Source organism: Monodon monoceros, unplaced genomic scaffold, assembly GCF_005190385.1.
Source record: "Monodon monoceros isolate NGI ecotype Baffin Bay Population unplaced genomic scaffold, NGI_Narwhal_1 Super_Scaffold_11, whole genome shotgun sequence".
In the NCBI taxonomy this organism is placed as follows: Eukaryota; Metazoa; Chordata; class Mammalia; order Artiodactyla; family Monodontidae; genus Monodon; species Monodon monoceros.
In genome coordinates this window covers 12,644,820-12,658,455 of record NW_021703767.1, presented here as the reverse complement: position 1 = coordinate 12,658,455, position 13,636 = coordinate 12,644,820, and the positions used below count along the sequence as shown (strand labels likewise).

The following is a 13,636-nucleotide window of genomic DNA, read 5'->3' as shown; positions in this document are numbered from 1 at the left end:
CAGTAAATGTGTAGAGTTCATGACACCAGGATTTCTGAGCTCAGGTAAATAACTGTTTTGGAAAAATCAACTGTAAAGCACTTTGTTTTAATCTTTATTTTCTCCTTCATTATAAAAATAACATGTGCTTACTCTAAGTCTAACATTATAGAAAACTGGAAAACTGAAAACTTCCCCAGAACCCCACCCTCAGAAATGATTACTACTCTTTTTGGTAAATATTCTGCCAGGTTTTTTTGGCATATAGTAGTAAATAAACAGGATCAAGTGGAATTCTACCGCCACTAGAATACATGCTATTCTGCTCTTGTGCAAGGTTTTGAATAGTTCTGACAAATAACTCAGCTGACCAGTTTCTCCACAGAGCTGTACGCATTAGTTTTCAGAGGAGATTCAACCACACAGTGGGTGGGAAAACTTCTAAGATTTTCTTACCACTCAATATTAAATATTGTTCAAAGTATTAAAGGTGAAATAAAGTTTAAAAAAAATAAGAAATAAAGAATAACGAATTTGGTACTGAGGAGAAGACCGTTCAGAAAATTATGGCGGTTTATCAAAATAAAAACTACTAAATTTCACTTCCAGGAAGTATCATGACTTTAAAGTTGGAATTTAGGAAACAATCATCTTTTTACCCTCAAATACAGCTGGAAAAGTAATTCTACAATTCTTCTCATTTGATCAGTTGATCAGTTCAAGAGAATGTAAAGTACATGACCATTTTGAATTCTTTCAGTTCTAAGTGAAGTAAATTATAACAAGAATTGCTACATATGAAACAACTGTCCATCAGCAAAGGACTCCAGAACGGGAGACTTGGAACAGATTTCAGCTTTTGCAGCTGGTAAAGGGCAATTTTGATTCAACCTCCCAAAGCTTTGTTTGCAATGCTGTCAAAACATCTTCCATCTATTGAATTGAAATAAGAATATTAAAAAAAATACATGATTAAAATCATACATGGTTAAATATGATTAAAATATTCATCATTAATACAATTTCTTATCATGTTATGCATTACACACAGATATTAAGTATTTAACAGAATTCCATTTAAATAAGACATAAGTTTATTAACAGTAGTTCTCAACCTCTAATCTGTAGCTTTTTTATACGTTCATCACTATCTTGCCTATCTGTGAGAGGATGTTAACATTCAAAAACAAGGCTATTTTTACCGTGAAATATTGATTTAAGAAGATATATTTCTATTTTAATAGTTTTATAATATATACTGCTTTGATTTTAGTATGAAATGTCTTCTTTATTATTTTTTTGATATAGCTTTAGCTTAATTTGTAGTTTGGCTCCCCCCCAAAATCAAGTTTACTAACAACTGAAATAAATAAGTAAGAATAAAATAAAATAAGCACTCTCTTCCCATGAAAGTGCTAAGGTCAAAACACAAAACACATTAAGGATTATTCGCGGAGGAGCACTTGGTCACTGACTGGAAGCTGTTCATACAAAGATACAAAAAGTGCAGAACAAGATTACCTGCTTCAGAGATTTTTCTATTTCAACTCGGCTTTCAAGGTTAAAAAGCTCTTTATCTTCTGACACAATTTGCTTTTCAGAGGACCCTAGAACATAACTGAAGTATAATAACAGTACAGAGTTAAAACATGAAAAGAGAGTAAATATAAAATTTACATGAATAATATTAAGGGAATTCCCTGGTGGTCCAATGGTTAGGGCTCTGCGCTTCCACTGTAGGGGACACAGGTTCGATCCCTGGTCGGGGAACTATGATCCCACATGCAGTGCAGCGCAGCCATAAGTAAGTAAGTAAATAAATAAATACAAAAAATAATGATATTAAAACTTGAATATGTATATCAAACTATACATTAGTACCAAGTAAACACATAAAACAACTACTTTTGTTAATAGCAACCTACACAGGAAGCTGAACTACATGAAATCATGTTTTTCTCCATAACAGCTTTGTCCGAGAGCCCTACATATTTCCCAATATTATAAGTATTTTGTTATTGGAAATCAACTTGCTCTGTAGTAAGTTGGTTGGCAAAACATTACCACTCATGGTTCAAAATTCTATTTTAAAGTTTTAAAAGATCCTGAAGAAGCCACTGCTTTATATCCCTTTTTTTTTTTTTTTTTTTAATGTAACTTCTCAGGAACGTGTGCATTTTCAAGTTTGACTTTTAGTATATAATTTGTGTAGTCAACTCTTGATTACCTAGATTTGGGCAACTTCAACAGTTATCCTGTAACTTATGTTTTGCTCCACTCTCTGGGGTGATGAGATGCTGTGGTTTAGAAAATACAAAGAACAGAAAAATTGGCCTGGTAATGGAAGGAAAAGAGGCCCAGCTTTGGTAACAAATAAATCTAAACAGTAGGGAAGGAGGTGCTGGTATTTCTCAAAAAAAGAAACTTGATTCTTTTGCATTTCTTTAGTAGAAGTCTTTCATTACATGTTAACGACTTCAATATGTCACTTCTTTTGTCAAATAAGAACAGTCTTCTCTTGGAAACCCAAGATTAAATTGATTAAATTTCTGAAAAATGACATGGGAGGCAAAATTGCAGAAGGCAATTAATATCCTGTTTAGAAAAGAAAAATGAGATGGGGGGGAAAAATTAAACGGTATTGAGTAATTTATAACACTGTAAATAAACCTTACAGAGGGCATCCACTTCTAAAACAAACCAGGTTCCTTGTCATTAAAATTATGCCGCAAGAGGTATTCAACTGCTCAGGAAAAAACAGCTTCAATACTATGACCCTCTATGGAGAAATCTTCCACACATTTTCTTTTATACAGACATGCATCACTTTTAAAGTTTTGTACCAACCGTACTTCACGTTGTTTATACCTGTACTCTCCCCCACATAATCTTCACAAATCTTAGTAAAGTTCTCATGGAGATTAAGGGAGCAGTTGTTTGGGCCTGGGTCTTCTATTTAACACCAAAACAGATCTGATCCCTCTCTAGGCAGGCCTACATGCTTTACATCAATGAGCAGTGCTTGCTATACTATTCTCTTGTGTAAGGAATATAAAAAGTTTGCAGATTTTATAATTTTGACCTAAACCTGTCTAGTTTCAAAGAAGGTGGCAAAACTGCAGTCATCGAAGAATAATTAAATGAAAAATTATAATTATAAGAAGAAGAATACTGTTTTAAATTCTTTAAAGAGAAACTCTAAGAAATTCAACCGGAGTGACGAAATACCACGAGTAATGAAAGTGTAGGCATTTTTTTTTTCTTCTTAAATTGTTCTTCTTTCCTGATACTTAAGGTTTCCTAGGCATCTTTAAAATCTTAAGGGTTACATCTTTTCCAGGATAAGTGAAAATACACTGGGGTCAACTGATTGTTTCCTGTTTTAAAAAGGCTAGTGAATTAGAGGGCCATTAAGATATCTGTCATCAGACCCTAATTCACCTAGTCTCCTCACGCTTTTTAGAAGTCTTGAAAAATGAAGGTACTTCCTTGCATCTCTCAAAACAAGCAGACAATTATTTACCACTCCCAAGGAAATAGTTGGACTTCGTATTTCTACTTTTCCAGAACACCAAAGGGGCTTCTTTCCTGACCATTTCTGTCCTATTTCTTTATGATATTCTAGGAGACTAAAAACTAGAGGGAAAAATAAAATGGACAAAATATATTGATCCACACAATGGCTTTTAAAAAAAAATCCTATTAAACTAAATTCGATTGTTAAGAAAAACAACATATTTTTACTCTGAAAAATGTGCTCAGTGTTTTCTCCTACAATTTAGAATGACAGATTTTTCCAATAGCAAATAAATCGGGTCCAAACAAAAAATCACTAGCGGGGCTTCCCTGGTGGCGCAGTGGTTGAGAGTCCGCCTGCCGATGCAGGGGACACGGGTTCGTGCCCCGGTCCGGGAAGATCCCACATGCCACGGAGCAGCTGGGCCCGTGAGCCATGGCCGCTGAGCCTGCGCATCCAGAGCCTGTGCTCCACAACGGGAGAGGCCACAACAGTGAGAGGCCCGCGTACCGCAAAAAAAAAAAAAAAAAAAAAAAAAAAACACTAGCTTTATTGTCAGGAGTTACTTAAAAATATATTTTAACCAGTGTTGATCTAGTTTCGATGTTTTCATACCAATTTCTCTGGAAGCAAGTTTCTGAGAATTCATTTATGAGCTATTCATTTATACATCAAACTTACCTTTCAATGGCTTCAACACTGAGACAGAACAAGTCCCTCTTGTAGTCTAGATTCTTGGGTGTGCACCTGTATATGTAGCCGAGGTTGAGTGAACATCCTGCGCAGTACAAAGTCTCCAGGATGCTGCAACAAGAAATGCCACTGCTTTAGCAACTGGCTGTAACAAAAATCCCACTGTTGAGATCCATAAACACCTAAACATTTAAGTTGCTAAAGTATGTTATTCTGACCCTACTAAGTCATATGTACAAAAAAAGGAAAAAAATGATAGTAAGATGCTTACATCAGAAATGTAGACAGTCGCCTCCAGGCGGCATTGCCTTAAGTATCCAGTGACAAAGGGCATGTACAAAAGTGACAAGAAGAGGGTGTACTAAGGTAGTGTTTTCCTAGAATGCAAATGCCTCAATTCAGTATTAAGAAAAATTAACTAAAATTCTGAAATAAGACAAAAAGATTCTACATGTCCTTTTAATGTTATACTGTCCACCAAGGATCATTAACATTCTGGGGAAGGGATAGGCAAATTTTTTTCTGTAATGATCCACAGAACAAATATTTTAGGCTCTCAGGCCATATGGTGTCTGTTGCAACTACTTGCCTCTACCACTGTTAGCACAGAAGCTGCCACAGATAATACATAACTGATCTGTGTTCCAATAACAATGTATTTACAAAAACAGGTGCTTGGGGCTTCCCTGGAGGTCCAGTGGTTGAGACTTTGCCTTCCAGTGCAGGGGGTGCGGGTTTGATCCCTGGTGGGGGAACTAAGATCCCACATGCCTCGGGGCCAGAAAACCAAAACATAAAACAGAAGCAGTATTGTAACAAATTCAATAAGGACTTTAAAAATGGTCCACATCAAAAAAAAAAAATCTTAAAAATAAAAACAAACAAACCGGTGCTTGGCCCATGGGCCATAGTTTGGCATAAAGGATGGGTTCAGGTGATACAAGTAAACAGGACTTAGAAACACTGGTTCAGAGTGAGAGTCAATTCCCTTTTCAATTCTCTAACAATCCTGATTATATATAAAGAGAAGAAAGTCTCAGTCTGGTGCTAGAATGTCTTTAACCTGCATCTCACAGTTGGAAATCTTTTAACAGTAGGAGAACAGACCTCAGGCTCAGAACCAGCCAGGCAATACTATCTCAGCTAGAATTTAATAACATGTGTTTTCAGTGTAATTATCTTCACAGCTACTTTCCAGTTACAACAAATGACACATTTATGGCAGTAACATAAAGATTCCTTTTTAAATACATTTAAATAAAAATTAGGAGTCAATTTAATGAAAAATATTAAGTACATGATAGCACAGCTGTTACACGGATATGGCAAAAATGGTAAAGCTGACGTCAAAATGACTAGAGCTGGGAAGTAGAGTACACTCTGCAGGAAACAAAGAGAAATAACAAAGCACCATCCTCGCCCTTACTAATTAGTCCTGCGTCCTGAGTGAAGCTGTAACCTCCTCAGGCCTTGCTTTCTTCATCTACAAAGTAAGAAATGATCTAAAGCTGGGTTTTCCAAATTTTAATCACCAGCATGCCAACAGTACAATTTTTGTTATATCCACATACTACCTGTCCTATTGTGAATTTAATTCTCCTTAAATAGTCATTTTTTAAATTAAAATAAACTTCATTTGAATGGGACAATCTGACGTTACTAAAATTAAAAGCCAACATTTTAAAATAAAAAATATATACGATCATTAATTTCTGTTTAACTGCTTGTGTACCACTTATTCATATACACCAGTGTGACACGTTTTGGGCAACCATACTAGAAGGCAGAGCTTCCCATTCAGTTTGCTGGGGACGCCACTTGCAGCAGATGCATGGCAGGTATAGCAAGATTCTGACCACTTCAACCATTGGAGTGGCAGCACAGGGCCTGCCAGTGCTGGAGGCCCCATGCTGCTGTTTCTCCAGCCCTGTCTGTTTACCTCAATAGGCCGTATATGTGTGTATGCATGACCTTAGCATTTTCTATGGGTGCCATGACATGAAAAAGGTAGGGAGCATTCATCTAAAGCATCCTTTGGCTTGGAGATTCCATGATACAGATATTTTCCTTTTCTATTCTTATTTTCGATTTTCTTCACAACAAGCGCCAACACCCAAAAAGCGAGTGTCAGAATGTGCCCCGAGAGGTTTAGAAACTCTTCCATCTCATGTCTAAAGGAGACCACCAGCACTCAAGAATTGGTATATTAGAATGACTGATTTTATACTGATTACCATGAAAAAAGTTTTATCCCAAATCTTACTGCTGATGGTCTCCTTAAAGACTTTTATTTGAAAAATAAACATTTTCTCTAATGTACGTATTCACATAGATATAGCCTTACTCACCAACCATTTTCATTTTTACGTTTGGATAGTATCTGTTCCTTATCCACAGAAACATTACAGGAAACACCTAGAAAGAAGAAAGTAACAATAATTTATTAATGCAGTTTGTTACAGTACACATGCAGACATTGAGAGAACTTCTAATTCAACTTTTATTTTAGAACCCAGAAGGCCAGAAAAAAACAAAGGCTTGGGCTTCCCTGGTGGCGTAGTGGTTGGGAGTCCGCCTGCCGATGCAGGGGACGTGGGTTCGTGCCCCGGTCTGGGAAGATCCCACATGCCGTGGAGCGGCTGGGCACGTGAGCCATGGCGGCTGAGCCTGTGCGTCCGGAGCCTGTGCTCCGCAACGGGAGAGGCCACAGCGGTGAGAGGCCCGCGTACCGCAAAAAATAATAATAAAAAAATAAAATAAATAAAAAATAAAATAAAAATAAAGGCTCAAAAGTCACACACACGGGGTAGTTTAAAACTAAATGTACAGGGTCTTCTGGAAAAAAGATAGCAGAATAAGAGTTATTTCCTTCCATTCCCAGAAAACACTGAAATTAACAAAGTGAATAAAATTAGGAAGAAAAAATTCAACTGACAGTAAAATTTGGGACAATTATAACCTCAAATCACGGATTATCAAGAATACCCGCCAGACACAGTAAAACTGGGATCAACCCAAGGAATAGGATAAAAGCCTGTGCGTACATCTCCAGATCTCACACGCAGAGCTCGTTTCTCTAGAAGTAACTGAGAGGGTCCTCAGGAGCTCAGCCAAAAACCTTTCAGACCACAACCTGGACAGGGGTCACAGCTAAACCCTAGAAGCAGCAGGAAACATTCCCGTTTCCCAAGTTCAGAACACACTAAAGGCGGAGAATCGGGAGCAGAGGGACATGAAGAAAGGACATCAGACCTACAATGGCCAGAACAGACTCTTGATTTCACCTCCTCTACAGTCTACCTTAACTCAGTAAATTCCGCTTCCATCTACCCATCGCTCAAATCAGAAATCGGTATCACCCCTGATTCACTGTCTCCTTACACTTCTCCGTGCACTGACACTCCACAGATAAATCCCGTCAATTCTACCTCACAACCCTCACTCCAGCCCCCAAACCACCTCCACCTCCTCTGCCTGGACGGCTGAACTAGCTCCTCACTGACCTGCCCACTTCCATGCTTATTCTTCTCTTCAGTACATCCTCCAAAGAAAAGACTGGGTCATATCACTCTCCTGCTTAAATAACAACTCATGCACTAGAATAGATTCTCATTCCATAGAACAGCCTACAAGGCCCTAAATTTTCTGGCCCCTTCCTTCCTCCCTAAATCTTATCTTTAATCTACCATTCGGCCTTGCTAGCCTCAAGGCCTTTGCACTAGCTGCTCCCTGTGCCTGGAAAAAGCAAAGAGCATGACACCAGAACTGAACATGCAGCCAAGTTGACATTCCTGTATAAAGACAACAGAAAGACATTTTCAAGCACCCAAACTTGAAGTTTTCTTGGGGATGGGGAAACCACTGGTGAAGATTAACCAAATAAACAACACAGGAATGAGAAAGCTATTAATAAGCCTTCTCATTATTAATAAGAGTCCTGGACTTGAGAAATAAGTTCACAGAAACATTGTATTAAAGCTAAATGACGATGCTATGGCTACGGAACAGTATGTAAATGTTATAAACCTTCACAAGGTAAAAACAATTAAACTAACTCTAATTGGAGCGGGGAGGGGAATGGAAATTAATCCAACGTTCATTTTCTAATCTTTCACTGGGAGGAAGGGGGGGAGGGTGTTAAATCAATTTGTCTAAAGCTGATAAAAAGGATATTTATATATACTTTTTAAATTTTAAAAACTACTGGTATAGACAAACTAAATAAGAGAATAGTGTTTTCATAGATAAAACAAAAGCGCCCACGTGATAAAGGAGAGAAAAGACGTAAAAACAGAAAGGATGGTAAAGATTTAGCACCAAACATATCAATATTATTTCTTAAAAATAACATAAATGTCAATGACATTTATGTAAATGACATAAACTCACCTACTAAAAGCAAGAGCTTCTCCTACTGTATCTACATCAACCCAAATACATACATGTTGTTCTAATGGTGGCAACACTGGGAAAAAACCCAGACCTCTGTCAACAGGGGCAGACTGGGCGGATGAACAGCATCTCCATTAAAGATACCACTTACGTGGCACTTCCTATGTCTTCTGAGCACATGACACACATCAACTCACTTAATCCTCCTAATCACTCCATTATTATCCCCATTTATACAGAGGAGGAAACTGAGGCACAGAGAGACTAAGTAGCTTGCCCAAAAAGACACAGCTAGTAAGTGGCAGGCCAGGATTCAAACCCATGCAGTTGAGGGCTGTCATCTATACAGCCTCTCAGCGGGGGTACGACAAGCAGCTGTTAAAAACGTGAAGTATATCTATATGCACTAATATGGAAAAATACTCAGAATATATGTGCAGAATAAAAAAGTAAGGATGCTTAACAGTATAAATAATATAATCTCAAGTATGTTTTGAAAAATTTACATCTTTAGGGAATTCCAAAAAATTTACATATTTAAACATGCTCATACATGCATGGAGAGTATCTGGAAGTATAAATGAGAATAAAGTATGTTGAACTGTGGGGACATGAGAGTGTCAGCATTGGGGGATAAGTCCTTTTCCATTTATTTTAATAGCTGCAAAGGGTTAATCTCAATGAACTGTATGGGAAATGTATGTTCTTAGGCTTTTGTTTAACAACTGAAAGGGACTCAGCAATTATCGTTAATTGCATCCTTAAGGAAAAGAGGTTCCAAAAAGTTTCAGGTTAACAGGTGGACACTGCTGTCCTCCTTTCTTCCCAATATATCCCAGGAAGGAAAACATTCCACAAATGTGAACGAATCAGTGGTGAATTTCTGCCATAAAATATTTACAGAATTCAAACAGAGCATACATTTCATCTTGAAAACCGCAAGTCCAAAAAGAACATACATTTTTACACCAACTCAGAAAAAATATGTGAACCACTCCCCTATACAAATACTATGAAAACAACAAAACCAGGAAACGTTGGGGAAACATAAAGGTTTCAAAAGATACTGGCTCTACCAGTTACCTGTATGTTTACTACATCCTCCTTCCTCTCCAATTTTGATAGGATTGTTGGTGCTTTTATTGCAAGTCTCCTTTAATTTTTTTGATACCATTATGTTCTGTCAACTCTACGGTTGTTAACACTTCAGACGGTAAAGGTGTCCGCTGATACAACTATGAAGACTTGAGAAATCAACCCTGACATCCCCCAAAGGAAGCAGGCAGCTGAAAAGCTTAATGTCCTAAACCATTAACAATACTATTTACCGATTAACAGCCCGCTAATTTCTATGAGGAGTAACACAGAATATCTACACCCTAAATGCTTACAACCTAGTTGGTCATTTTTTTCTAAGTAATGCTGACGACGACACTGATTCATCCACTGCTCTTCCGGGATGGGGGAACCTCAGAAAAGAACCTGTCACTCGTGAGTCCAAGGTGCAGGGATGACTCTCCTCCTCCCCTTTTTCTGGGACAGCTCACCGTCTCAGATTTTTCTGCTTGTAAAGACCCTGGGAGGGTCTTCCCTGGTGGCGCAGCGGTTAAGAATCTGCCTGCCAATGCGGGGGACTCGGGTTCGAGCCCTTGTCCGGGAAGATCCCACGTGCCGCGGAGCAACTAAGCCTGTGTGCCACAACTACTGAGCCTGCGCTCTGGAGCCCGCAAGCCACAACTACTGAACCCATATGCCACAGTTACTGAAGACCGCGCGCCTATAGCCCGTGCTCCGCAACAAGAGAAGCCACTGCAATGAGAAGCCCGCGCACCGCAACAAAGAGTAGCCCCCGCTCGCCCCAACTAGAGAAAGCCCACGTGCAGCAACGAAAAACCCAACGCGGCCAAAAATAAATAAATACATAAATTTATTAAAAATAAACAAATAAATAAAAATAAAGACCCTGGGAGGCCCCGAAACACCTCCGCCTCCTCCGGGGCCGCCCAGGTGCGGCACACCCGGGAAGAAGGCGGTCCTAAGTCCTAGGCCCCCCGCCCGAACTGACAGCGCAGCAGGATGCAGTTGGTGTCTTCCTGGCTCGTCACCCAGCTCAGCGAGTCGCCCAGCGGCCGCCGGCAACCAGAGCACAGAAACACCAGAGGCCTGTCCTCCTCCTCCGCCGGCTCCGCAGCCTCCTCGCGCCGCGTCCTTTCCGTGCTGGCCTCCGACGGGTCCCCGCTCACGCAGCTCCACATGCTCGCCCACTTCTGCAGCAGCTGGTGGCGGCTCGAGTCTTCTGAGAGCCGCTTGCCTAAGAGCGAGGAGTTGCTCCACTTGCCCTTGTCGCCACACGCACAGCTAGTAGAGGAGCATCTTTTGCAGCAAGCCTGAGACAAAGGACCCGCCATTAGCTACAAATTGCCTGCGCCGCGGAGAGTCACGGGAAAAACGCCGTTGCGCATGCGCGAGGCGGGGCGAGGCGGCGCAGGGTGAGGGAGGAGGGGCGGCAGGCAGCCTGGGAGCGCGCTTGCTCGCGGTGGAGCGGGGCCTGGCGGGAGAGTCACTGCGCCTGCGTCGCGCTTTCCAGTCTTAGGAAATTGAGGCTGCCCGAGATCCCCTCGCTAGGCTGCCTGGGGAGAGAGTGCAGCCTCTTACATAGAAGGGGAAGCGTCTTTGAAAAAGTTAGTCCCACCGAGCTACATTACCAGCCCCTCACGGAGACCTTGGCAATGGTTACGAAAGAGAATATGCCTCCTATACACCACTCAGAGATAGAAAAGTTGGGGCGCAGTCCTGCTTTCTCCGGCCTCCTCCCTCTATGTTTCTGTGGCTACAGCCCCTCAAATTTAGCGTGCCTGAGAGTCACCTGGGAGCTGGATGGGACACAGATTTCTGAGCCCCACTGTGGACTGAAAAAACAATGCACGACTTAAAAGTTGAGAATTATGTTTTATGTGGTGGACTCGCTGAGGATTTCAGCCCAGGAGGCAGCCTGTCAGATAGTTGGGAGGGACTGCTCCAAAGAGGTAAGGAAGGAGCCAGGATACATAGGAGATTTTGGAAAAACAAACAAATCAACAACAACAACAAAAACAGGTAGTTGGAACATCAGATGATGTCTTTTTAAATTTATTTATTTATTTATTATTTATTTTGGCTGTGCCGGGTCTTAGTTGCAGCACGCGGCACGTGGGATCTTTAGTTGTGGCCTGAGACTGACCTTCATCGTTGTGGCTTTAGTTGTGGCATACGGACTCTTAAGTTGCGGCATGCGAACACTTCGTTGTGGCATGCATGTGGGATCTGGTTCCCTCACCAGGGATCAAACCCGGGCCCCCTGCACTGGGAGCGTGGAGTCTTACACGCTGGACCACGGGGGAAGTCCCAAATGATCACTGTTAATTAAAGAAAACCAGACAACTCAAGTTAATGAATTTAGCGCTTTTTTGTATATGGGAAGATGCAAGAATCTGGGCTCATTGAAATCAGGGCTGCTACAGTGGCTGATGGCTTGATAGCCAAAACATCCTTTGTTTACTCATATGGCAGGCACCATTCTTCGTCCACACCCCCTTCACAGATTCTCCATCTATAGGTCAGGATGGGCCTGAGAATTTGCTTAACAGGCTCCTGTGTGATGCAAATGCTGTCAGTCGGGGCACCTCCACTTTTGGTTGCCACTGCTCTAGTCTGTCTGCCTAACTTCCTTGAGGTGGAGAAAGCAAGGGTTGTTGGGGAGCCACCCTGTCACATGTTCCTTTTATGCATTGTTATTGCTCTAACGAGACCCCGGAAAGGGCCCCAGATCACTCAGGCTAGCACTGCAAGGACAAGCTGGAAAGGTGGGTGTGGGCAGCAGTGGTGTCGCTGGAAAGCATGGAAGTGCCTCTGCTGTCTGGATCTGGGAGCCCCTCGCCCCTTGCACCAAGTGAGCATTCCTTCTGTCTGGTAAGGACAGCCTTCCTCAGCTGCCCCTGAAAGCCGGCCTCTGACTTTAAAGCACCACAGGTTAGGATAGGAAAGGATGGTGGGAAATGGACCGGCTGCATCATGGACAACCTGGCGGCATATCTGGGAAGAAAGGAACCCCCAAGGTCCTACGTCTGTTCTTAGAATCCTTTGGGTGTGTCCTAAGTCACTGCCCACTTTGCTTGGTCAGGTGAACTATCTACCAAAAAATTTGCTTCCGACTTTAGTGCCTCTGGCCACCAGCAACAAGCAAAAACTTTGGAGTCAAAAGCCTTGGGTTGACCTAACCCTTCAGGAGGTATAACCATGTAGGAAACCGGAAAGGCTACTTGCCTTCCCTGAGTCTAATTTTTCATGGTTTACGTGGGTCAGTACTGCAGTGGGGTTGTTATGGGGATCGTGATATAATATGCATGAAAATACTTTATGTCTAGCAAACTGTGCCCATGTTCATTAGTCTCCAAGTGGGAGAAAATTCTTCAGATATTTTAGGCTTTTATTTCACCCGTGGAATTGCCTTCCCTCCTCTGCTTCTTTTGTGGAGGCAAGCCTGACCTCGCAGGACTGCTGTTTTCAAGCACAATATCTCTGGTACAAGTAAATGGGTAATAACCTTGGAATTCAAGGGATAATCTCTTTGCCTCAGACTTTGGGTTCCTATTGGCAACATTAAATACTGTGGGATATCCCAGTAAGGAAGGAATGCAGAGCAGGGCTGCCTGATGACTTTCAGTGGTCCTAGGAACTTGTGCCTTGCTGGGCCCATTCCTCCATTTAAATTTTAAAAACATTGTTTTAAAATAAATCATCATCATAATAATAGTTTACAACAGTATTGCTATAAAGATACATATACAAATATTATAATTTAAAATATTTTCTTTGACCTAAAAGTTCATTTGTTTCCTGCTGACTTCAAACATTTTCATGGGACCCTAAAAATATCACAGGCCCTCAGCTTTTTGTCTAATGGAAAAGTCATCCCCAAGGCAAAATAAACGCCTTTTAAAGTCATGAGTATGTTTGTATTACGAATATAAAATATTTAGATACCCACAAAATCATGTTTTATGTAGGGACAAAAAG

General features: G+C 40.9%; 1 protein-coding gene across 1 annotated transcript; it reads right to left on the bottom strand.

Moving 5' to 3' along the window:
• Positions 1–409: 409 nt before the first annotated feature.
• On the bottom strand, positions 410–10,989 carry MIS18A (MIS18 kinetochore protein A). Its single transcript, XM_029215004.1, has 5 exons — positions 10,647–10,989; positions 6,538–6,604; positions 4,178–4,300; positions 1,501–1,597; positions 410–912 (listed from the first exon to the last, which is right to left on the bottom strand). Exons 1-5 carry the CDS (start codon positions 10,987–10,989, stop codon positions 832–834), a joined length of 711 nt encoding a protein of 236 aa, XP_029070837.1. The 3' UTR covers positions 410–831.
• Between the last annotated feature and the right edge of the window lie 2,647 nt (positions 10,990–13,636).

Bases quoted from the DNA above. Each gene is read 5' to 3' on its own strand.
- MIS18A (XM_029215004.1), bottom strand. From the start codon at position 10,989: ATGGCGGGTCCTTTGTCTCAGGCTTGCTGCAAAAGATGCTCCTCTACT. The intron at 6,605-10,646 runs GTCAGTTCGGGC...TCTTCTTTCTAG, and splicing joins CAACTGCATCCTGCTGCGCT to GTGTTTCCTGTAATGTTTCT. The intron at 913-1,500 runs GTAATCTTGTTC...TCAATTCAATAG, and splicing joins TAGAAAAATCTCTGAAGCAG to ATGGAAGATGTTTTGACAGC.